Raw genomic sequence first — 25,758 nt, 5'->3', positions numbered from 1 at the left:
AGGTATTCATCATCATCATCCTCCATTATATCAACTTCTTCATTTTCATCATCTTCATTTTCTTCATTTTCATCATCTTCATTTTCTTCATTTTCTTCATTTTCTTCATCTTCATTTTCTTCATTTTCTTCATTTTCTTCATCTTCATTTTCTTCATCTTCATCCACCATATAACTATCAAAACATTCATCTCCTAAATTCCTATCATATTCTTCATCCTCATTTGTTCCTGTTTGGTTATTTATCTATTTTATTGTATTATTTTATTTTATTTTATTTTATAATGGTAATTTTTAAAAAAATATGAAATTGGATTGAAAAAAATTAAATGAAAAAAAAAAAAATTAATAATTGAAATATTTTCTATGAAAATAAAATATTGATATATATTAATTATATATATGGAATATTTTATATGATCTTTTATTATGAAAATAGATATAAACTAATTACCATTATATTATTATTTTTTATATATATATTTTTTTTTAAAATTATTTTAATATTTTGTTTTTTATTTTTTTTAAATTAAAAATTTTTTTTTTTAAAATTTTAAAATTTACAAAATTATTTTTTTTTCTTGTTCGAACATTATTTTATCACACACACATACCCCCACATCTAAATTTTTCTTTTTTTTTTTTTTTTTTCTTTTTTTTTTTTAATTTTACAAAAAACACACAAAAATGTTTTCAAACCTTTATTGGTTTTTTTTTTTTTTTATCAAAAAAAAAATAGTTGTTGTGTACAAATAATTTAATTTCAGTTATAATAAATTATAGTAATTGTTTTTTAAAAAAAAAAAAAAAAAAAAAAACTTCTTCACCATTTGTTTATAATTTTATAATCAAAATTTATTTATTTATTAATCAAAATATATATGTTATAAAAAAAAAATGAAAGAAAAAGAAATTTCCGAAGATGAATATAAATATATAAATTTATATAAAATTCCACATATTATATTTTTTTCATTGTTGGTTTTATCATGGATTTTATTAATAGTTACATTTTCAGGAACCAGTATGTATAAATTGTATATAAGGTGAAATCGAAAAGATTAAAAAGATATTAATTTTTTATTTTTTTTATTTAGCTTATTGGTATAAATATGAAAATTCAAATACAAATACAACAGTACAATGGCGTTTTACAGAGGTCAAAATCGAAAATACTACAAATAAAGAAAACTATAAAGCAAAATACACAAAGTATGGCAGTAATGAATCATCATTATTTAGAGCATGTATAGCATTTACAATTCTATCATTTATTATTGTAAATTTAGTGTTGATTGGTTTCCTATTTCAAATACTACAAAGATATATTTATGGTAAATGGTTGATCGTCGCAATGAGATTTTTACCATTAATAGCATTTTTATTTGCCCTCCTCTCGATTCTAATTGCATTGGGCTTTAATAAAGCCTACGAAAAAGATTGCGACAAATCATCAACCTGTTTTACAGCAATATTCAAGGGCAACTTTAAAGGAAGTAACAACAGTGGGGAATCTTGGGGACCTGGCGTAGGATGGATTACAAGTTTGATTGGAACTTGTTTTTTATTTGCAGCTGCTGGAATTTCAATTTATATCAACAAAGATTTTATTCCAAAGTTTAGACAATACAATAATGATTTAAATGAAATAAATAATAGCTCAAGCTCAAGCACAACTACCATATCCGCCAATAATAATAGTAGTAACAACAATAATAATAATAATAATAATTCGTCAATTCATGTATTACCATAAAAATAAAAATAAAAATAAAAATAAAAATAAAATAAAAATAGTACTTCCAAAAATGTATATATAAATAAAAAAAAAAAAAAAAATTTTAAAAAAATAAAAAATTATGTGATAAAATAATTTCCATATATTTAAAAAAGCTTTTATACTCACACTCACACCCACGTTCACACAGATAAACACAATAAATCCACTCAAATTACTATATTAATTTTGTATCCATATTAATATTTAAATAAAAAATTTGGCGCTCAACTGGAAGCAACTTTTGTATTTTAAAAAAAAAAATTATTTTTTTTTCAAATTTTTATTTTTTTTATTTTTTTTTAAAATTTTTTTTTTTTTCATATCAATAATTTTATTTTTTTTTCAATAAAACTATATATCGTATTTGTAAATTGTATATATATTAAAATATAATCATTTTTAATATATTTTTTTAAAAAAATAAATAATCATAATTTTTTTAAATATTAAATAAACCCAATAAAAAAAAAATAATATATAATAATATATTACACACAACCTATATATATACACAAACTACATCTTTTTGTTTATTTTTATTATTATTATTATTTATTTAATAAATATTATAAAGTTATAGAATGAGTGCAATTACAATTGTACAACAATTATATGATTTATCAAAAGACCCAGATCATAGGGAACATATCGTTAAAGATCAAGGATGTTTAGCAGTACTTGTAATGTTATTGGGCAGCAATGAAAGTGAAGACGAAATGGTTACATTATGTTTAAAGACATTAGAATTATTATCACAAAACGAAAATAACAAACAACCAATGCTTAAAGAGCCAGGTTTAGTATCAACATTAAAAAAATTCCAAGAGAAAGAACAACATCAATCAATTATAAATAAAATTTTATCAACTATAGACAATAGCCAACAACAAAAATCAATCAATGAAACCACAAGAATCAATGACGAAAACAATACAGTAAACTCTGAAAATATTAATAATAATAATGTTAAAAAATCAACTACTTTTTCAATGTTACTTGGTGAAAAATTACCAATTAAGGATATTGGTAACACCCCAATGAAGCCATCATCCACTAATAATAACAACAATACTCCAGCTATTGATCCATCATTAATTAAAACTGTTTTACTTCATGTCAAGGGTATGAATAACGAAAGCACTAAAAAGCAATTAGAAGAATGTTTCTTAAGAACTAAAGGTGTCATCTCATTCATGATCGATTTAAATACCTGTCATGCTACTGTCCGTACCGCCCTCTCTTCTGATGAAATTAAAATGGTAATTCGTAACCATGTTGGTCTTTCATCCTCATTAATTGTCGATGGCCAAGAAGAACAAGATACCACTCCAGATTACTTACCAGAACCACAAAATTTCGGCAATAATCAACAAAAAAGATGGGGTTGGGGCTCCATTATCTCATTTGGTCAAGAACAAAAACAAACAAAAGATAATAATGCTTGGGGCTGGAATTCATTTTCAAAAGCTTTATTTGGTTAAATAGTTTTTTTTTAGTTTTATAACAAAAAAAAAAAAAAAAAAAAAATCCTTGTAAAAAAAAAAAAAAAAAAAAAACCAATAATAACCAACTGCAAATAATAATAATAACAACAACTACATAATACGTAATTGTGATTTTCATTATTTTATCTCCCACTTATTTTTATATTTGTAATCAATTTTTTCATATTATAAATAATTCCACCCATATATATATTTATATTAACTTTTAAATAAATAAATAAAATTTTTTAAAAAAAATTAAAAAAAAAAAAAAAAAAAAAGAAATCAAATACTTGTGTGTTATTTTAAATATTTTATACAGTTTTATTTTATTTCTTATTTTTTTAAATTGTTGGGATCTTCATACTTTTTAATGAAGGACCGGCATATGCATGGACCAAATAGGAGATAAACCAATATAAATATAAAAAGAAGGTGACAATATAGAAAATTACTTTAATTGTATAACGCTTCTTATAAACTGGTAATAATTTGAAAATATCTGCAGCAAATATCTTATTTTGTCCAGAGAGCATCCTATATAAAGTAAAACAAAATTATTAGTAAATATATTATTATTATTATTATTATTTCTGATATTATAAATATAATTGTATACAATACCAATAAATATTAAAACCTAAAAGTACTGAATTTACTAATAATAAAATAAATTCAAAATTTACGAAAAATAGTAAACATAATGCAATGTGGAAAGTAATTTCACTTTTAAATAATGGATTCAATCTTCTTGAAAGATCAATTGGATTGACTAAATCTGCTTCTAAATCTTGAAGTGCTACTATACAAAATACCGATGCTGAAACTAATCCAGCTGTAATTACCAATATAAAAATCCAATATAATATAAAAATATCCATTTTTTGGTAAATATTTATTTATAATTATAATAAAATGAATTTGAAAATAAATAAATAAATAAATATATTTTTAAAAAAATAAAAAAAATAAAAATAATAAAAAATAAAAAAAAAATTAAAAAAAATTGTTTAAAAAACTTTTTTTTTATTTTTTTATTTTTTAAAATATATATATTTTTTTTAAATTGCAATTAATATTTTAATTTTTATTTTTATTCTTTAATTTCATCAAAATATTAAAAATTAAAAAAAAAGAAATACAAAAGTAATAATAAATAATAGACAAATAAACCACAATAACAATAATAGCACAAGTAATAATAGTAGTTGTAAAAACAATAAAATGAATAACAACACGGTTATTATAAATAATAATAATAATAATAACGATATAGATAATAAAAATAATATACTTTTTTTTCGAGTGTTTAGAAATATTTATTTAAGAGAGAAGATATTTCATTTTCTTCATTTATATAATATCTTTAAATTTAATATATTCTTCAGAGGGTCTTACCAAACAAAAGAAAGATTAAAATATTTGGAATATTTCAAATCAGTGTATATAGAAGACGAGGATGAACATCTTTATAGGCTTTTAGAATTAATACCAAAAAATATAGAATATGTCAAAATTGGTGGGGTACCTTTATTTTGTTCAAATATTTATTCAATGTATATACCCAAGCATATCAAACATTTAGTATTATCAGATGTATTAAATGATAGCGAAAATGATTCAACTTTACTACCTGGCGATTTAGAGGTGTTGGAGATCAATGATATCAACAAACAATCATGGAACTTCCCATCAAAATTAAAAAAACTAATCTATACCATATCCGATTATAGAAATAGTCAGGCGACTGAATTACCACAGAATTTAAAAAGTTTAAAGCTTGTTAATTGCAGTTTAAATTTCTTCTGTACATTACCACAAACTTTAAAGAAGCTAAAGGTTTACAACCGATCAATCTCAAAGTTGTATCATGATATGAGATTTCCGCAAAATACAGAGGTACTTTATTTATATGATGGAATGTTTAATAGGCCACTACAATTCCTTCCCCAGACCCTATTAAAATTAGAGTTAGATCCCTCATTCGATCAGAGTATTCCTGTTGGCGTTTTACCCGAAACATTAAAGAAATTAGTTTTAAAAAATGAATCACCAAAATATAGTTTTATCCAATGTGAAGCACTTCCTATTGGTTTAAAAGTACTCAAACTTGGCTCTGGTTATAGATTTGACTCATTACCACCAAATATAACTACTATTCAGTGTAACCATGAACTTATTGACCTTTTCCCTCAAAGTGTAACACAATACAAATTCGATTACCAGTTTGAACGTTTTTTCTTTGAAGAAACCGAGCGACCAAATCTATCAGTTTTACCTGATCACATTAAATCAATTAAATGTGTATCAAGAAATAATTTAGTTTTTAAGAGTTTATTTATTCAAAAAAAATCAAATATAGTCTTGGACTCGTATCGAGATATGTTTAAAGTCCCAATTAACTCTATATTGCCTTTACAAATAATATCATCTTCAAAATCAATAACCCGCCTGGACTTTTCTTATTCGATTAATACCCCAATACCTCCAAACACTCTTCCACCAAATTTAAAATCTTTAAAGTTAAACTGGTACTACGACGAGCCATTTCTCCAAGGCACACTTCCACCATCCCTACAGTCCCTCTCATTAGGCTACTACTATACCAAAGCTTTAGAGAATCTCCCAAACCAGCTTTTAATATTTGAATTTTTAGGAAATTTAAACACCAATATAGATTTAATTCAGCAATTACCCACCAGCGTTAAAATTTTAATTATTCCCTTTATCAAGTTAACTGAAGAAATTATACCGACAAATGTAGAAACTATATTTATTGCAGAAGGTACAACTCATGTAATCGATTATATAGATAAAAATTTCTTTTCAAAGTTAAAGATATACAACCAAAAGAAAAAAAATTTATTTAAAAAATTAAATAAAAAGCTAATAAACTAATTAGAAACCAATATCCATTGCTTCATAAAACTTTATTCTTTTTTTTTTTTTCATATCTTTGTTTTAAATTTATTTTGTGCTTCCAAATCTTAATATGAAAGATCTTCTTGAATGATTAAATTTAGGGAATATGGTATATGAGAAAATTCTATTTATTTTTAAATTATGTTAATATATTTATAACCGATTTTTTATTATATATTAGATTTAAAACATTTGATATTTCTGGGGCAGTTTCAAAAATTTTATATTCTTGAAACCTTCTTTTAATTTGAAGAATGGATTTTTATTTCTTAAACACACATTATGTATGTTGTTATGAAGAGGGAAAAAAATTAGTTAATCCTTATCTAAAATTATAAAAAAATTTAATTCTATATTTTTAATTTAAATCAACCATCCTTATATTAAATGTAAAATGTTTGTGCTACAGAATTCAAAGCCTTATAGTCATTAATAAATAAACTCAAAAACTTAATTTACAAAAATTAAATCAATCAAATCAATTCAAATATTTAAATCAAATTATTATATTCAAATCAATTGTGTAATAAATAAATATTGTCCAGAATGGCTATTCAATAAATATTAAAATTTCACCAAGGTAAATAAAGATAAAAAAAAAATTGATCTTCTTTTAATCACCCACGTTGGGGGTAGCGGGGGTGTTATTAAATTTTTCTTTTTTTTTTTTTTTTTTGATTTATTTTTATAATCACAAACATTTAATTTTCCATATATAACAAAAATTATCTCAGTAAGAAAAAGATCTCGATCCTTATTGGTTTTTCAACAACAAAAACATTCAAAAAAAAATCAATAATAATAAACACCTATTATCCATTAAAAAAATCAGTTTTTTTTTTTTTTTTTAAAATTTTATTATTTTAATTTTTTTTTTTTTTAAAATTTTTTTTTAAAAAAAATTTTTATTTATTTTTTTTTATAAAGGCATAAATTTATTTTATTTATTTTTTTTTATTTTTTTTTATTTTTTATTTAAACTTATTTATATTTTTTTTTAGTGTACGATAGGATTTGTTTCAAAAAAAAAAAAACAACAACCAACAACAAAAACAACAATAATAATAATAAAAATAATAAAACAACAATATTATTATTTCACCCTTATCAGCTCCTTCACTGTAATTAAATTATTGTTTTGTTTTTTTGTTTTTTTTTTAAAATTAAATTAATAAACTGTTGTAATATATAAAATCATATAATTAGATAAAAAATTAAATTATTGTTATTTTGTTTTTATTTTAAAAAAAAACTTATCACCCTCTCCAACACTCACACCACACACCTACACAATATTTTTTTTATTTCATTATATAAATATATATTTTTTTTTAAAATATTAAAAATTATTTTATTTCTGAATTTTATAAATAATAATAATAATAATAATAGTAATTGTATAATAGTATATTAAATCAAAAAAAAAAAAATTAAAAAAGAAATCATAGATTTTATAGAAATAAATAAATATATAAAATGACAGAAGCAGATCCAGGTTTACCAACACAGGCAATTTGGGATATTCCCTTTGAAAATTTAGAATTTCATGAACGTATTGGTAAGGGAAGTTTTGGTTCTGTATTTAAAGGAAGTTATTTAGGTTTAGATGTAGCAATTAAAAAAATTGAAAAAGCAGATGATCCAGAATATCTTAAATATATTGACAGAGAGGTTTCAATGCTACAGTATGTACAAATAAAAACTAATATTATTAATAATAATAATATCAACTTCAAAAGCAACACAACAACTTAACAATGAAAACAACCAACCATTCGAAACCAACAACAACTACTACTACTATAACAAAATAATTAATATATATTAATTATTTTTTTTAATTTAAAAATTATAGATCACTTAGACATCCATTTATTGTAAATTTTTCAGGTATTTGTGTTCACTCAACTGGGTTGTATATAGTAACAGAATTTGTATCAGGTGGTGACGTAAGACAATTACTTAAACAAACCCCACCAATTGGTTGGGAAAAAAGAGTTTCAATTGCTGTTGACTTGGCAAAAGCAATGGTATTTTTACATGCAAAGAAAATTATTCACAGAGATTTAAAATCAAAAAATATTTTGGTAATTATTTTTTTATTGAAAAATTATTCAACAACCTCTAATTCTTTTTTTTTTTTTTTTTTTTTTTTTAAAGCTTGATGAATTCCAAAGAATTCGTTTATGTGATTTTGGTTTCGCAAGAATGAGTGAACAAACTAAAAAATCAAGACATATGACTATGTGTGGGACTGAAGGTTGGGTAGCTCCTGTAAGTATACTTTTTACAGTTTTTTTTATTTATTTTTATCATACATTTTTTTGTCTTTTTAAAAAATGCAACCAATAACAAAAATAATTGCACGCTTTTTTTTATGCATAAATATCTATCACAGATCGGATTTTAAACTTTTTTTAAAAAAAAAATTTTTATTTATTATTTTTAAAAAAAAATTTTTTTTAAAAAATAAAAAAAATCTCACCCAAAATAATTTTTTTATAATTATAAATTATTAATTAATTAATTTCTTTATTTAAAAATGTTTAGGAAATTTTATTGGGTATGAGTTATGATACATCTTGTGATGTATTTTCTTATGGTGTAGTATTGGCAGAATTAATTACAGGAAGAAAACCAGGTGTAGATTTATGGGTAAGATCACCAGAAACATGTTTTGATATTAACCCAGAAGAATTAAAAACAAAAGCAATTGCAGGTTGTCCACAAGAATTAATTTCAATTTGTATTGAATGTTGTCTTTATGAACCATTAACCAGACCAAAATTTGAAGAGGTTGTTAACCAATTAAAAGTAGTTCAAGCTCAAGTTAAGGCAGCAAACACTGCATCTGCTGCCTCATTACAATCATCCCCATTCATTCAAACACCAATTTCTTCAATGACACCAATTATTTCACCAGCAGCAATTTCACCAGATATTACCACCAGTATTCAACAAATTAATTTAAATTCTTCAACAAATGTATTAACAACTTCAAATAATAATAATAATGCTGCTCAAAATGTAGCAACTCCTGTAACAACAACCACCACCACAACTAACCAACAACAACCAAATAACAATATTGCAACTCCATCATCACCACCACCACAACATGTAGCATTGGCTCATTCAAGAAGAAATACAATGTCACTCCACAGAAAATCAACAGAATTTCAACAACCACCATCACTTTCAAGCTCAGATGGTGGTTCCGCAGCAGCAGGTGCTAACGGTACTTATAATCCATCCAAAGATAGTATTAGAGTATCAGGAAATAAAAATAATACTACCACCACTAAACCAAGTGATTCAATTTGGAAAATTGCAGCAAAACCAAAGAATATGGGTTATCAAACATTAAAGAGAAAACAATACAATACCGATAAGCAAACTGTTTTGTTGGATCACATTGCCAAGATGATAGAAAGAGCAACATCAGATTACTATTATGACACCTCCTACATTCAAGATTTCCTTTTAACCTATCGTTGCTTTGTTCAGCCACAACAAGTTTTCGAATTGCTCTTAACTCGTTATATTGCAAACTCTCCAGATAATTTTTCTTCAGACCTTAACAATTGGAAGAAAGTCCAAAGAGTAATCCAACTCCGTGTAATTATTTTCTTTAAACGTTGGATCGACTATTACCCACAAGATTTCCTCGAGGAAAATATGGAAGAGAATTTATCTGAATTTGACAAAATCTCTGCTCAACAAAATGCCAGTACCGCTCTTTTAATGAACAATACCATTTCAACCAACGAATCATTACAAGATCCAAAATTAATTACCGAATTACAAAAGAAACGAACAGAACTTCATGAATCATTAAATAATAGTTCAGATGGCGCCTATAGCATAAATACTGAAAATATCTTAAATACAATTCAAGGTAGTAAAATAAAATTAAATTTATCTGGCAATTCAATAAATAATAATAATAATAGTAATAACAATAGCGATGAACAAAATGGTAATAACTGTAATTATCAATATCCAGTTAGTATAATACCACCACCAACAATTAGTGAATATTTAGAAGTAACTGATATACACCCATTAGAACTAGCTCGTCAAATTACAATTATCAACTCTATTCATTTCAATCGTATAAAAGGTAGAGAGTTTTTAGAATATATTTGGGAAAAATGTAGAGATGAACAATCACCTTATGTTGGTTCTTCATTTGTCGATATTATACCAGCTGAAAACATTCATTCCTTTGTAAAGAAATGTAACGATCTTTCAAGATATGTTTCAACCGAGGTACTCAAGAACACTCAATTACAAAAAAGAGTTGCAACCATTGAACGTTTCATCGAAACTGCCGATAAGCTATTGTCTCATTATGACTATGCTGGTGTATTTAGTATCATTGAACCCCTTTGCGACAGCTCCATCGAACGTCTTTCTGAAACTTGGAAGAATGTTTCACCAAAAATCTTATCCCTCTTTGAACAATTAAAATCACTTTGTTCAAAAGAAAATGACCATAAAAAATATAGAGAAGCTTTACTCGATACCAAACCACCTAGTATTCCAAATATTCAATTACTCTTGGATGAATTATCTTTTATCGAAACTAGTTCACCACGTTTATTACCAGGTGGAATCGTCAACTTTTTCCATTACCGTCAAATATCAAGAAAAATTTTACAATCCCAACAACTTCAAAAACACATTTTCAGATCATTACCATCAATTCAAAAAGCACTTTCAAAACCACCTGGTGAATTATTTGATAATGAATTAATTAAAAATTATTCATTAAAATGCGAACCACCAACTTTTTAATGAATAATTTTTAATTAACAAATTATTAATATCAATAATAATATGTTTAAAAAATAAGAAAAAAAAAACAAAAAAAAAATATAAACAAAATAGATAAAATAAAATAAAATAAAATATATAATTATTTAAATAATATAATTAAAAATAAACAAAAAAAATAATATAATAAGTATTATTGAAGTTATACAATTAATTTTTACGAAATCACCTTTTTTTATTTTTTTTTTTTTTTTTTTAATTTTTTTTTTTTTTTTTCATTTATTATTTTTTTTTTTTCATTTATTATTATTATTTTTTAAAATTTTTTTCATTTCACCATTTTCATTTTTTTATTATTTTTTTTATATATATATTTCTACAAAAATGAACAGATTTATTAACTCAACAAATAAATTATTAATTCCATCATTAAAAAATAATGTTTTAATATCATCTCCAAATTTAACAGTACAACAACAACAAAATTATTATACAGGTGGCAATTATAATTATCCACCAGTACCATATTGGGGTATGGGAGGTAATCCAGCAGCTATGCACTCAGATCCATATAGAATGAAATCTACCACAATTTTATCAGTTAGAAGAAATGGTAAGGTCGTAATTATTGGTGATGGTCAATGCACTTTGGGTCATTCAATTGTAAAACCAAATGCCAAAAAGATTAGAAAATTAGCTGATGGAAAAATTATTGCTGGTTTTGCAGGTTCAGTTGGTGATGCATTCACATTATTTGAATTGTTAGAAAAGAAACTCGCTGAACATCGTGGTCTTTTATTAAAGAGTTGTGTAGAATTGGCTCAACAATGGAGAACCGATAAATATTATAGAAGATTAGAGGCAAGTATTATTGTTGCCGACAAGGATATCACTTTAACTCTTGATGGTAATGGTGATGTTTTGGAACCAAATGACGGTATTCTTGCTATTGGTAGTGGTGGTGATTTTGCACTTTCTGCTGCTCGTGCCCTTTTAACTGTCCCAGATATAGATCCAGAAGAAATTGCTAAAAGATCAATGAAGATTGCAGCTGATATTTGTATTTATACCAATCATAATTTTGTAATGGAAGTTTTAACAAGCGACTCAAATGAAAATAATAATAAGAATGATTTATCTTCACCATTTCCACCATCTCCATCTCCATCATCCTCATCCTCATCCCCATCAAATACCAACACTGTAAATACAAACTCAAATATAACAGATTCAATAGTTTCAACTACTTTATCCACCGGTGCAATCCCATTAGATAATGATAATAGTAATAGTAATAATATAAATATTGGTACCAATAGTGATTTAGGAAATATAACAAATGACAATAATAATCAAGATAGTAATAATGACAAATAAATATAAAATAATAATTATATAAACTAAATAGTAAATTTTTATAGTATATAAACAAGATATATCAAAAATTAATGATTTTTATTATTTTTATAATTATTTCTATTTTTATTTGTTTTAAAATAAGTTTAAAAATGTGTGTGTTTATATGTGTGTGTGGTTTTATTCGTTAAAAAAGTATGTGTGTTTTGTGTTATATTTTGGGTTTTGTTTAAAGTACTTTATATGTGTTTATTTAAGTTTAATAATTTTTTTTTTAAGGGGTGTACAATTGTTTAATATAGCTATTGTTTAAAAAGGAAAATAGTTTAAAAATAAAAAAAATTTATATCATATCGATTTGACTGTGTATACATTTACCACACTACCACACACCCACACAAATAAAATAATAAAAATTTTCTTTTTTATTTAACAAACACACTTTATTTATATATAAAAATTAAATACCTTTCATTTACCCCCACATATTAATGCCCACAAATTATATTTTTATTAATAATTTTTTTTTTTTAATAAATATATAATATATATTATTTAATTATTAATATTTTTTTTTATCCAATTAATTTTTTATTTATAAATATTTTCCCTTTTGTTTTTTTTTTTTACTTGTTGTTTTAAAATATAATACTATATTTACACTTATAAATAATAAAAACATTTTTATATATCAATATTTAATAATAATAAAATAAAATAAAAAAAAAATAATATAAAAAACTATAAAAAAATGACATTAGAAGATAAAAATAACAATAATAACGAAGAAGAAATTGTTATAAACGAAGATGATGAATATTTAGGTATTCTTCATTTAAATAAAGAACAATTAATTGATACAATTAGAGAAATTAGAGAAGAATATTTTGAATTACAAGAAGATCATAATAAGTTGGAAGAAAGATATAAAGATAAAATTAAAGAAATAGAGTTTAATAGAAAACTATTAACTGAAAGAGAAGATTTACTTTTACAATTACAATGGGACCCAAATCAAGATAACAGCTATTTAATGCAAATGGGTGCATCTGACACAAATCAAGCAAATGAACAAAAAATGAAGGCTATGATGGATCAAATGAGAGTAATGGAGCGTGGTATCTTTGAAAGAGATGAAAAAATAAAACAAATGGAAAAGGTTATCGAAACATTTACCCTCCAACAAATTAATAATGGTGTACAACCAACCCAAATAATCTATCCACAATTCAATACTATTAGACAATCAGCCAGCGAGCCAAATTCATCATTTAATACCCCTGCCAATCCAAGCATTTTCAACAAATTATCACAATCTACAGGTGTACAAAGCAGTAATATGGAAGCTCCAAATACCTTTACACCAATTGAAAAGTATCCATTACCAAGAGAGGCCACTCAAATGTTTGACCACCAAAATAAAGAATCTACTGTCTCTGTATCAACTCCTCAAACCTCACAACCATTAAATAGATCCACTTCATTTTGGCAATCACCAAGTGCTTTCTTTTCTAATCTTTTAGGTCGTTCCTCATCCACTGATGTTATAAACAAAGATAAAGATCAAGAAAATTCAAATAATAATGAGGCATCTGACGATGAAGACTATTCTACCATTGACACTAAGCCACACGTTGTTCCATTACAATCTCATGAAATCCCAACATCATCTGGTATTAGAGTTTAAAAAGTCTATTCCATTAATACAAATTTTTTACAAAAAGAAACTCGTTGTTATTTTATTATCAAAATCATATTAACACTAAAAATTTATCATTACAAATAAATATCTTTAGAGATAAAAAAAAAAAAAAAAAAAAAAAAACTAAAAAACTATTTTAAACTTTTAAAAAACTTTATTTAAAAAAAAAAACTAGAATACATTGGATATATAGTAAATTTTATTTACTTTTTTTTTTTTTTTTTTTCATTTTTTGTTTTTGTTGTTTATAATTTTAAACTTGGATAATGTTGTTGATATCATTTGATTTAAAGCCAAACTTCCGAAAAGAAGACTCTGAAGAAACATTAGTTGATAAATTTGGGTTTATAGATGTTGATGATGGTGATGATGATGACAAAGAATTTGCCTCATTGGAAATTGTGGCTTCAAAGATGGATGATTCTAAAAGTAATTGTTTTGAATAGCATCCCATGGAGCAAAAATGTTGAATGGTAAATAACTTTTCTCTTGATAGAATTGGAATGGTTTCTTTTAAACAAATAGTGCATAGGGTTTCGCTTTTTCTTTTTGATGAATGTGAACGTGGTGATGATGATGGGGTAGATACAGATGATGAAACACCACCAGAATGACGATGTGATCTGTTATAATGTGATTTTGGTGATGACATGTTTAAAAATTGTTCTTTTAATTATTTTTTTTTTTTTTTCTTTTCTATTTTATTATTAATATTTTATTATTTTATTATTATTATTATTATTATCTTCTTATACTTTTATTTTATAATGTTAACCAAATGAAAATGAAGATGAGATAATAGTAATAGATTGAATGTTATTGAAGGAATAATTTATACTATAATTATTACTTTGCGACTGGTGTATAGGGGGATGATTCATTGAATGGTACTGTATTATTAAAGTTTTAGCTTTTTTTTTTTTTCTTTTTTTTTTTTTTTTTATATATAAAACAAATATTTATATTAAAAAATTTAGAAACAATTAAATAAATAAATAAATAAAATTATTATGATTAGCTTATTATATGTATATAAAATTAAAAAAAAATTTCTGAATTTTTTTTTAATTATTTATGCATTTTGGAAAATGCTAAAAAAATAATAAAAAAAAATTTAATTTTAATAAAAATAAATGTTTAAATTTCTTATTTTTTTAAAAAAAAAACTTGGTTAATTTTTTAATATTTTTATATTTAATTGTTTTTAATCTATATATAAATAAATACACATAATAGGGTTTCTTTTTAAAGAGATTGTCGTTGGGTTTTACATATTGTTGGAAAAATGGGAAAAAAAAAAACCTCATTAATTAATTTTTTAATTTTTTAATTTTTTTTTTTTAATTTTTTTAATTTTTATTTTTATTTTTATCATTATTATATTTATATTTATATTTATATTTATATTTATATTTATATTAATATTTTTAATGTTAATATTTTGTAAAAATGAAAAAAATATTGAATCAAAACAATAATGTTGTTCAAGATATGATTGAAGGTTGGACATTATCTAATGAACACATGTTAAAACTTGACGGTTTAAATGTTGTAGTTAGATCAGATTGTCAAGAGAGGTAAATATAGATCCCAACCACATTTGTTGTTATTATTGTAATATAGTTATTTTTTTCACTTCAACCCAATTTATTTTGTGTGTGTGTGCGCGCGTGTATCACTGTTTTTTTTTAGCTTTTTTTTTTTTTTTTTTAACTTGTTATTTTTTATAAAAAAATATTTTTATAAACATTATTTTTTATTTATGCAGAAAAGATAAATATGTTTCTTTAATTTCTGGGGGTGGCTCAGGACATGAACCAAGTCACTGTGGTTTTATCGGTCTTTTATCAGCTGGTGTTTGTGGCGAAGTTTTTGCATCACCAAATCCAAAGGTATTTATTTTATTACTAGGTTATTTTAATATATATTGTAATATGACTAATTTTTTTTTAAAGCAAGTTTTAGAAGCAATTAAAGCAGTTTGTGGAACAAAAGGATGTATTTTAATTGTTAAAAACTATACAGGTGATAGATTAAATTTTGGTATTGCTCAAATGATGGCACAAACAGAATATGGTTTAAGAGTGGAAATGATAATTGTGGACGACGATGTATCTTCAATTCTTCAAAACTATGATCATTTGGTTGAAAAAGGTGGAGATTTATCAGTAACATTTAAATCAATTCAAAATAGAAGAGGTATTGCAGGTACTGTATTGGTTCATAAAATTTTGGGTGCACTATCCCAACAAGGTAAATCAATTGATGAAATTATCGAATTTTATAATAAATTTATTTCACCATCTTCATCACTAAGATTAAATACAATGGGTGTTGGTCTTTCATCATGCACAATCCCTGCAATCGGAAAGCCATCATTTTCTCTTGATGACGATGAAATGGAATTGGGTTTAGGTATTCATGGTGAGCCTGGTATTTTAAAAACCAAAATGGATACTTCAAAAAATATTTCTGTAAGCATATTACAATGTCTAATTATTCATTTTAATAAAACATTAGTATCTAACATTATTATTTTCAAAGAAATCATTAATAGATAATATTTTAAAAATTCTACCAAATGATTATAAACAATTGATTGTTTTAATTAATAATCTCGGTAGTACTACAAATATGGAATTGGCAGTTATAGCAGGAGATGTTTTAAACTATTTAACCGAAAAAGGTTTTATTATTGAAAGATTAATTCAAGGCACATTAATGACCTCATTAGAGATGGCTGGTATAAGTATAACACTCTTGTCATTTGATGATAAAGAATCAGGTATAGTGGATTTAATAGACTTTGGAACTTCTGCTCCAGCATGGCCAACAAATAGTGTTTCAAGACCAAATATAACCAAATCTAGATCATTACAATATAATAAAAAAGAAGACTCACATCAAATGAACTGTAAGTTATTTCCTTTAAAGCTAGCTATGTTGTTGATTTAAATACTAATTATTTTCTTTCTAATACCCCAAAGATGAAAATTTAAGATCAATAAAAGTTTCTGATGAAACCGGCAAAGTTATTAAAAATATGGTATTGTTTTCATGCAAAGCATTATTAGAAAATTCAAATCTTTTAACAGATTTAGATTCTCGTGTGGGTGATGGTGATATTGGTTTGACCTTAGAAAGAGCAGCAAATAATATTTTACAATTTATTGAAATTATACCATTTTCCCAACCATGCTATGCATTCAGAAAGATCAGCACAGTTCTTCAAGATACTTTAGGTGGGTCATCAGGTCCTTTTTATTCAATCTTCTTTTTAAAACTCTCAAATGTTCTCTATGAAGAATCACGAAAAGATCAAAATTCAATTTCATTAGAGGCTTGGTCCAAAGCACTTTGCGAAGCTGCCAATGCAATTGGGATATTGGGTAAGTCAAAGGTTGGGGATTGCACAATGCTTGACTCTTTAGTCCCAGCTGTCGAATCTGTTCAAAAATCAATTAAAGAAACCAGAGATTCTTTCAATTTAAAAAATACTATAAAGTTGGCTGCTAATGCTGCCCACAATGGAGCAAATAGCACAATAGAAATGATGGCTAAAAAGGGTAGATCCTCGTATTTGGGTGAAAGATCTATTAATGTTATGGACCCAGGTGCTGCTGCAATTTCAATCATTATCCAATCATTTAAAAATTTAGAAAACATTGTATAATAGTAATATTAAAGAATAAAATAAACTATAATTTTTTTAATAAATAAAATAAATATCTTTTGGGTTTTTTATTGTTGAAATAGTATACATGATTATTTAAATTCAAATACTGATAATAGGTGGTAGTTATAAAAAATTTTGATTAATTTTACAGGACTTTAGATTTTTTACAATAATTTACAAAATTTGATTTTTTTGTTATTTTTTTAATTTGGACTTTTTGTTTCGAAATATACCACTATAACACACACAGTGCAAAAGAGAACTATACAAGCAGTTAATAATAGGCAATTTTTTTTTAGACACTCTACAGCCCCTGATCTATTTTTATTTTTTGTATCTATTTGGTTGAATCTATTTGTTCCGGGAGTATGGGTAGGCATATCCATATCTATACTACATTCCTCTTGATTATTAATTTCTTGTAATTCTGTGCCCATTTTTTGTTTGTTATTATCTTTATTTAATTGTTTTTATATTTAAAAAAAATAAAAAAAAAAAATATAATACCGATTTGTATTTATAAAAATAATTATAATATAAAATATTAATAATAATAAAACAAAATTATTTTTTAAAATTATAAAATCAAAAAAAGATATCTATTTATTTTGATTTTATGTTGTAAACAGATAAATATATAGTGTGTTTAATTTTAAGACCTTTTAAAAATCACAATATTTAAAAATAAAAAAAAACAAAAAAAAAAAAAAATGCATAATCTATTTAAAATCAAAATAATGAAATTTAAATAATTTTTACACTTTTTTTTATATTATTATAACCATTTTAAAATTACATTTGATGGAAGGTTTCAAATAAAAATTCACAAACAAGATTTTTTTTTATTTTTTTTATTTTATTTTCACCCCAAACTGATTGTTTTTAATAAAAAAATTATCCACCACTTCACCCCAAAATTAAAAAAAAATGATCAACAACTTTAAAAAAAATTCATTAGTATTTATTTATTTATTTATTTTAATCAGCTTGAAGTTTTGAATTAATTAAATCTCTAAAATCAGCCAATAGACGATTTTCACGTTTAGCTTTTTCTTCTCTATTGAGCATGGCAAGGGCCTTTTGTTCCTCTGCTGAATAAACTTGACTTTCTTTACGGAGACGAACGGCATTCATTCTACGATGTCTTGAACCACTCATAACATAACCAATATTTTCGAAATTTTCAATTTGGTCACTAGTTAGACCGACTTCACCTCTTCTTGGGATACGTTTATTATCTTTAACGAATTGAGCCATAGCATCTGCTTCACCTGGCATCATAGCACCACCGTAACTACCAACTTGAACCTCAGCAATAGGTCTTGGACCAATATCTCTGTTTGATAACGGTTGGGTTTGTTCAATTTTTTCTTCCCACATTGATGAGTCGTTAAGATGATTATGACGATGTTTTTTGGATGATTTTTCGTGCTCACTATCTGATGAGTCTGATGATGATGATGAATCTGATGAATCTGATGAATCTGAATACCTTGATCTTTTACTCTTCTTTTTCTTTCTTCTTTCTTTTCTCTTCCTTCTTTTCTCTTCTTTCTTTTTATCTTTCTTCCTTCTTCTATCTGATGATCTATCTCTTGAAGAGTCTGAATCTGATGATTCACTACGTGAACGTCGTCTATGTGATGATTTTTTTTCTTTTTTTGATGTAATTTGAAAACCTGCTTCTATTTTGTCGATATCTTCCTCTCTCCTTGGTGGTGATGGAGATCTTTCATAAACAGGGCTACATTGTGCCTCATCTCTTAGTTTCTTTCTATATTCAAGAAAACTGAGGCCGCCAGTATTGTTACTATAATTATTACCACTATTGTTTCTTTCATAACCCTTATTATTTCTATCATAATTTCTTTCATAACCTCTTTCATTTCTTTCGTAGTTTTTTCTTTCATATGAATTTGTATTTGTATTTGTTGTTGTTGTTGTTGTTGTTGTGGTGGTGGTATTTTGTTTTGATTCGGTATCTTTATTTTGATAGGATCTATCTCTATTATCATCAAAGCTTCTTCTATCATTTGTATAACTATCTTTTTTATATGAATCATCTAATTTCTCTTTGTTATATTTATTATCTCTGTAACTATCTCTGTTGGTTGGTTCTCTATTATCTCTATATGATTCTCTTTCTCTATCACGTTCTTTATATGGGTCTCTTTCTTTATATGGTTCTCTATCTCTTTCTCTTTCTCTGTCTCTATATGAATCTCTTTCTCTTTCTTTATATGATTCTCTTTCTCTATCTCTTCCTCTATCATTACTGTAATAATCCCTTTCTTTTCGTCTTTCACCTCTTTCTTTGCTCCTGCTTCTACTTCTACTTCTACTATTTCTAGATGACATTATACATATAATTTAAATAGATTATTTACAAATAAAAATAGTTATGTTTAATTAAAAATATAAAAAATATAAAAAATAAAATAAAATTAAAAAATAAAAATTTAAAAAAAATTAAAAAAAATTAAAATAAAAAAAAATAATAAAAAATAATAAAAAAAAATTATAACTAAAAAACTATAAATAAAAGAAATAAAAAAATAAGTATTTTAAAAACAAAGAAAAAAAAAAAGAAAAAAAAAAAAAAGAAAAAAAAAAAATGTTTCGGAAATTTCATAAAAAGAAATTTTTTTTTTTTTTGAAATAAATTAAAATAAATAAATAAAAATAAATAAAAATAAATAAAATAAAGAATTGTTTAAAAAAAAAAATCTAAAATTTAAAGATTACTAATCTTGAAATATTAAATTTTCTACCATTTTTAATCTTTATTTTTTTGTTTACGGGCTGTTCTACCAGGACGTTTATAAATTGGAGGAGGAACATCTTCGTCACTATTGTCTTTATCACTTAAAATGCTACTGTTACTATTGCTGCTATTATTAATATTGTTTGTATTTGAATTTGTATTTATATTTGTACTATTGTTATTACTATGATTGGTATTACTATTTATAACAGTTCGAATTTGATTAATTATATCATTTTTTAAAATCAGTCATAAAAGACTCTAAACCATCCAATTTGGTTTCAACACTAAAAATTTTATTTGATAAGGCATCAATAGGATAAAGTTTTTTCATAAATGAACCAAACGCTGGGCCATTTTGGGATTGTTGAGAAGATGGTTGAGAGCTTTGTTGCTGTAGTTGTTGTTGAATTTGGTTGATTTGTTGCTGTAGTTGTAATTGTTTGTTTTGGAATTCCTCATTTAGTTGTTGTTGAGCAGAGGTGAAGCTATTTAATGTTTCGTCAAATTTTGAAACTATATCGACTATTTTTGTAATTTTTTCATTAGTTTGCGATTGGTTGTTATTTGACAATTGTGATGTTTGAGCAGTTGTACTTCTTAAATTTTTTAATTCTCCTGTTAACTGATCAACTTTGTATCCCATATTTAAAAAGTCTTGTTTTGAAACATCGATCATCCTTATCTCTGTTTTTAAATTTTGAAGTTCACCTTTAAACACACTTGTGTCATCCATAATTTTGTTGAATCCATCCATTACCACTTTTTCAAATAATTGTATCTTTTTATTGAAATCCTCATTAAGTTTTTTGTGCAAATCAGTGAATCTTCTTTCCGATTCACCATCAGACTTCTTCCAAAGATAATCTTGTTTACCAATTGATTCTTTTCTAAAATTATGAAGATCTCCTCTTAATGAATCAAATTCTTTCTTTTCATTTTCTGAATTTTTATTTTGCGAATAATTCTTCTTTTGAATTTCTGCCATAAGTGTATAAAATAATTTTTTGAGGGCTTCCATAATTTTGTAATATTCTGGTGAATGTTGTGTATTATTGTTATCGTTGTTATTATGGTTGTTATTGATATTGATGTCATCGCTTTTGATATTTGGACTGCCGGTTGTGGTTGTATTTGATGAAGCAGTGGCAGCTTTTGGTGATGGTGGTAAGGGGCTTGATGGGAGTGGATTTGTTGCATTAGATGACGAATCACTATTGAACATTGGGTCAGATTCGGTAATGGTTGGTGTTGTATTTGAACTGCAAACGATAAATTCATTACTACCAATATGTGGGTCTTGTGATTCTTTAACTTTTTCTTCTTTAACTTTTTCTTCTTTAACATGTGGTCTTAATTCAATTTCATTTTTGATTTGTTCCTCTTTTTTGATAGAGATTTCACCAGATTCACTGTTTTTAAACTCTTTTTCACTATTGTTATTTTCAATTTCTTTTTTGTCTTCAAAATCCACGTCCTTTTGATAATCCCCTTTTCCTGGCTCATCAGTATTCTTTTTAATGACTTCGCTATCTGATTCATTTCTCTTTAAAGATTCACCAAATTCATCTTGAGAATGTTCATTTTCACTGTGATTGGGGTGATCTTTATCCAACACATAGCTAGCCTCTTCTTCGTCACTATTATTCTTGCTATCCATTTCTTCTTCATCAATATTGTTTGAGTAGTATACCTCTTGTTTATCTTCAAATCCATCATATATTTTTAGATTATCACCATTGTCACTAGATTGACAAATAATAGCTTCATTTTGACTATTATTTATGTTGTTATATTCATTGTCGATATCTTCATTTTTACTTGTGTTGATACTGTTATCATAATCTTCGATTGAATTGTTAATATCTTCATTGTTAATATTATTACTATTGTTGTTATTGTTGTTATGGGCACTATTTGAATCAACAGAAGATCTCTTTTGTTTATAGTCATGATTTTCGTTGTAGCTATCAGATTTATTTAAATGATCTCTATTTTTATGATAAAATCTATTTCTTGAATTTGATCTTGATCTACTTCTTGATCTATCTCTTTCTCTACCTCTTTGTTGAATGTTATTATTGACATATTTATTATTTCCATAACTATATCTCTTATTGTTACTATGGTATGATTTATTGTTATAATTATTATTACTATTATTATAGTTGTTAATATTATTATTACTATTGTTGTTGTTATTGTTATTATTGTTGCCATAACTGTGTCTTCTATAATTACTGTTGTTTTGGTTATTAAATCTATTGTTGTTATTGTTGTTGTTGTTATTATTAAAACTATTTGATCTTGAGTTACTTCTAGATCTTGATCTACTACGATAAGGACTCTTACTTCTTTCTCTACTTTGATCGCTTTGATAACCACTACCACCAGTTGATGATCTCATATAATTTCTGTTATTATAATTATTGTAATTGTTACCATTATTATTATTGTTATTATTATTATTATAACCATTATTTCCATTGTTATTATTGTTATTACTATTATTGTTGAACCCATTTCCACTGTTATAGTTATTATAACCATTGTTATAATTATATTTCTTCATTGGAGATTTGCTTCTTGATCTACTTCTATCAGTTATATTTCCACTTTCATACCTTTGTCTTTTTAATGATATTCCATTGGGTGAAGCTGATCCTTTATTATTTAGAAAAACCATTATTAATATAAAAAGTAATAAAGAGAGAATATAAAAAAAAAAAAGAAAAAAAAAAAAGTAAATTGGAAAATTTTAAAAAAAAAATTCGTTTTTTTTTTGAAAAATTTGTAAAAAAAAAAAAAAAAGTGGAAAAAATACACAACTTTGATTTAACACCAATTTAACAAATATTAAATAGATATGAGGATAAAAATAAATTGTGATGTTTTTGTTTTTTTAATAAAAAAAAAACTAAAAATTTACAAAATAAAAATAAAAAAAAAATTAAAAAAAGATGGTGGTAAAATAATAATTGTACTTACTTCTACGATTACTGCTATTATTATTGTTGCCATTATTATTGCTGCTATTATTATTGCTGCTATTATTATTGCTGCTATTATTATTGCTGCCATTATTATTGCTGCTATTATTATTGCTGCTATTATTATTGCTGCTATTATTATTGCTGCTATTATTATTGCTGCTATTATTATTGCTGCTATTACTATTGTTGTTGTGGTTATTGTTATTGTTGCTGTTGCTGTTGGTAGTAACAATATTACCATTACTATGGTTCAAGGGAAAAGTGGAAATACCACCTGTACTAGTATTTAAACCACCATTATTACTTTGACCTGGCGGTAGAGCATAGTTTAATCTTAAAGATCTACCTTCCCCCATATTATAATCTTTAAATCTTGCCAAAGCTCTTTCAGCCTCCTCTGGGCCACCATATTCCACAAAAGCAAAATTTTTTTTCTCATCAAAATGATATTTTACAATTGGAGCAATTTCTGAAAATAATCTAATAACTTCTGCTTTATTATTTTCGCCAAAACCGCCAACAAAAAGCCTAGATTTTGGGAAAGATGATGAAGCATTGATTTGTTGGCTATTATAATTATAACTATTATTATTATTATTATTATTATTGTTATTATTAATATTATTATTATTATTAATATTAATATTATTATTATTATTAATATTAATATTATTATTATTATTATTATTATTATTATTATTAATATTATTAATATTATTAATATTATTATTATAATTATTATTGATATTGTTGTTACTATTATAATCATTAAAATATATTGACGATGAGGATAAATCTAAAGGAATATCATTATTATTGTTATTATTACTATTGTTAATAATATTGTTGTTAATATTGCAATTATCAACATAATTATCATGAAGTTCTTCTGGGTATATATTTGATGGTTTATTTGGATTTTTATAGGATGATGCATAATCACAGTAGAGTTTTTTTGTTCTCCAATGAATTTTTTGTAGTGAGAGCTTAGCATTATCGGCTTGATTTTGGTTAGCATATTCCTATATTAATTTGAAAATTGAAAACACGTTTTTTTTTATTTTTTTTATTTTTTTTTTTTATGATGATAATGAAAATTAATTTTTGTTTCTTGTAGGACCATAATAATAAAATAGTAAATAAACTTACACAAAAAGCAAAAAGACCTTTCTGGTTTTCATTTACTTGATGACTTTTAATTGTACCAAATTGGGAAAAGAATTTTAAAAATTCATCATCAGAAAAATGTGAATCAAAACCCTTGATATAAAGATTGGTTGATGGTGGATTTGGTTTTTTCTCTTTTTTAATGTACTTATTTTTGTTATAGTTATTGTATTTATGGTCCATATTTACAAATTTTTTGATAATTTATTAAATAAACAAAACTAGTTATTGATGATGTATAATTTAAATTGGGTATATTATATTTAATTTCTTTATGATAATAATAATAACTTTTAGAAAATTAATTGAAATAATAATAAAATAAATAAATAATAATAATAATGATGATAATAAAAAAAAAAATTGTATTTTTTTTATTCCGCCAAAATATAAATATAAATATTAATTTTAATTAAAAAATAAATTGATTTTAATTGAGCTTCTTTATTTTAGTATGTCTGAAAAATGTTTAATGTTAATTGTTAAGTTTGTATGTATAAAAATGCAATGATGCACACACCAAATAATTGTTGTTATTTATAATAATTTATTTTTATTTGTTAATAAATTTATGCTACACACCTAATAGAATTCTCCACCTTGTATGAGTGTGTGTGTTGACCGTTGACCAATTTGAATAAAATAATAAAAAATAAAAAATAAAAAATTTAAATAAAAAATTTAAAAAAAAAAAAAAAATAATTTGTAACTTTATTTTTTTTTTTATTATAATTAATTTATTTTTGTTTTTTTTTGGTGGCTGTATTGAAAAATTTGTTTTTTATTAAATATAATATGAGTATCTATAATTCACACTATATTATTATAAGTATTGATTTTATCTAAACAATTTATTAAATTAAATAAGAGTAATACTAAAAACAAAAAGGGGAAAAAAAAAAAAAAAAAAAAAAAAAAAAAAAAAAAAAAAAAAAAAATGATGGCGGAAAAAAAAATTAAAAAAAAAGAAATTAAAAAAAATTAAAAATAAACTTTCATTACAATTTCAATTTATATTGGTTATAGTAGGTATGATATACAATTAATAACAATGTGTGATTTTCAAATTAATACAAGAATGGGGAGTAAAGAGATAGTGCATGTGTATGACCACACTATACCCACTCACCAATCGA

General features: G+C 24.3%; 11 protein-coding genes across 11 annotated transcripts; 7 read left to right on the top strand and 4 right to left on the bottom strand.

Annotated features, from left to right (window-relative positions):
• Window positions 1-896: 896 nt before the first annotated feature.
• On the top strand, window positions 897-1,821 carry DICPUDRAFT_98036 (uncharacterized protein; the record flags this gene model as incomplete). The annotated part of the gene is made up of 2 exons (XM_003288415.1): window positions 897-1,023; window positions 1,097-1,821. The coding sequence occupies 2 exons, from the start codon at window positions 897-899 to the stop codon at window positions 1,753-1,755; spliced, it is 786 nt and encodes a 261-aa protein (XP_003288463.1). The 3' UTR covers window positions 1,756-1,821.
• Window positions 1,822-2,360: 539 nt separating this feature from the next.
• On the top strand, window positions 2,361-3,523 carry DICPUDRAFT_47938 (uncharacterized protein; the record flags this gene model as incomplete). The annotated part of the gene is made up of 1 exon (XM_003288414.1): window positions 2,361-3,523. The coding sequence occupies one exon, from the start codon at window positions 2,361-2,363 to the stop codon at window positions 3,258-3,260; it is 900 nt and encodes a 299-aa protein (XP_003288462.1). The 3' UTR covers window positions 3,261-3,523.
• An 84-nt stretch (window positions 3,524-3,607) lies between these two features.
• Window positions 3,608-4,144, bottom strand: DICPUDRAFT_79257 (uncharacterized protein; the record flags this gene model as incomplete). Its single annotated transcript, XM_003288401.1, has 2 exons — window positions 3,608-3,800; window positions 3,888-4,144. 2 exons carry the CDS (start codon window positions 4,142-4,144, stop codon window positions 3,608-3,610), a joined length of 450 nt encoding a protein of 149 aa, XP_003288449.1.
• A 343-nt stretch (window positions 4,145-4,487) lies between these two features.
• On the top strand, window positions 4,488-7,118 carry DICPUDRAFT_152686 (uncharacterized protein; the record flags this gene model as incomplete). Its single annotated transcript, XM_003288413.1, has 2 exons — window positions 4,488-6,059; window positions 7,113-7,118. 2 exons carry the CDS (start codon window positions 4,488-4,490, stop codon window positions 7,116-7,118), a joined length of 1,578 nt encoding a protein of 525 aa, XP_003288461.1.
• A 543-nt stretch (window positions 7,119-7,661) lies between these two features.
• DICPUDRAFT_152685 (uncharacterized protein) lies at window positions 7,662-10,985 on the top strand (the record flags this gene model as incomplete). The annotated part of the gene is made up of 4 exons (XM_003288412.1): window positions 7,662-7,870; window positions 8,041-8,272; window positions 8,346-8,459; window positions 8,736-10,985. The coding sequence occupies 4 exons, from the start codon at window positions 7,662-7,664 to the stop codon at window positions 10,983-10,985; spliced, it is 2,805 nt and encodes a 934-aa protein (XP_003288460.1).
• Window positions 10,986-11,348: 363 nt separating this feature from the next.
• DICPUDRAFT_34073 (uncharacterized protein) lies at window positions 11,349-12,341 on the top strand (the record flags this gene model as incomplete). The annotated part of the gene is made up of 1 exon (XM_003288411.1): window positions 11,349-12,341. One exon carries the CDS (start codon window positions 11,349-11,351, stop codon window positions 12,339-12,341), a length of 993 nt encoding a protein of 330 aa, XP_003288459.1.
• A 614-nt stretch (window positions 12,342-12,955) lies between these two features.
• On the top strand, window positions 12,956-14,120 carry DICPUDRAFT_92103 (uncharacterized protein). The gene has a single exon (XM_003288410.1). It carries the CDS (start codon window positions 13,072-13,074, stop codon window positions 14,005-14,007), a length of 936 nt encoding a protein of 311 aa, XP_003288458.1. The 5' UTR covers window positions 12,956-13,071; the 3' UTR covers window positions 14,008-14,120.
• Window positions 14,121-14,248: 128 nt separating this feature from the next.
• On the bottom strand, window positions 14,249-14,809 carry DICPUDRAFT_92102 (uncharacterized protein). The gene has a single exon (XM_003288400.1). The coding sequence runs from the start codon at window positions 14,672-14,674 to the stop codon at window positions 14,276-14,278; it is 399 nt and encodes a 132-aa protein (XP_003288448.1). The 5' UTR covers window positions 14,675-14,809; the 3' UTR covers window positions 14,249-14,275.
• A 662-nt stretch (window positions 14,810-15,471) lies between these two features.
• DICPUDRAFT_98031 (uncharacterized protein) lies at window positions 15,472-17,745 on the top strand (the record flags this gene model as incomplete). The annotated part of the gene is made up of 5 exons (XM_003288409.1): window positions 15,472-15,599; window positions 15,791-15,914; window positions 15,978-16,496; window positions 16,567-16,936; window positions 17,010-17,745. 5 exons carry the CDS (start codon window positions 15,472-15,474, stop codon window positions 17,693-17,695), a joined length of 1,827 nt encoding a protein of 608 aa, XP_003288457.1. The 3' UTR covers window positions 17,696-17,745.
• A 931-nt stretch (window positions 17,746-18,676) lies between these two features.
• DICPUDRAFT_79250 (uncharacterized protein) lies at window positions 18,677-20,056 on the bottom strand (the record flags this gene model as incomplete). Its single annotated transcript, XM_003288399.1, has 1 exon — window positions 18,677-20,056. One exon carries the CDS (start codon window positions 20,054-20,056, stop codon window positions 18,677-18,679), a length of 1,380 nt encoding a protein of 459 aa, XP_003288447.1.
• Window positions 20,057-20,409: 353 nt separating this feature from the next.
• Window positions 20,410-24,805, bottom strand: DICPUDRAFT_98030 (uncharacterized protein; the record flags this gene model as incomplete). The annotated part of the gene is made up of 3 exons (XM_003288398.1): window positions 20,410-23,126; window positions 23,451-24,477; window positions 24,605-24,805. 3 exons carry the CDS (start codon window positions 24,803-24,805, stop codon window positions 20,695-20,697), a joined length of 3,660 nt encoding a protein of 1,219 aa, XP_003288446.1. The 3' UTR covers window positions 20,410-20,694.
• Window positions 24,806-25,758: the final 953 nt, after the last annotated feature.

This window comes from Dictyostelium purpureum (genome assembly GCF_000190715.1).
Source record: "Dictyostelium purpureum unplaced genomic scaffold DICPUscaffold_134, whole genome shotgun sequence".
NCBI classification, from domain to species: domain Eukaryota; phylum Evosea; class Eumycetozoa; order Dictyosteliales; family Dictyosteliaceae; genus Dictyostelium; species Dictyostelium purpureum.
The sequence above is the reverse complement of the archived record's forward strand: the minus strand, read 5'-3'. Positions and strand labels throughout refer to the sequence as shown.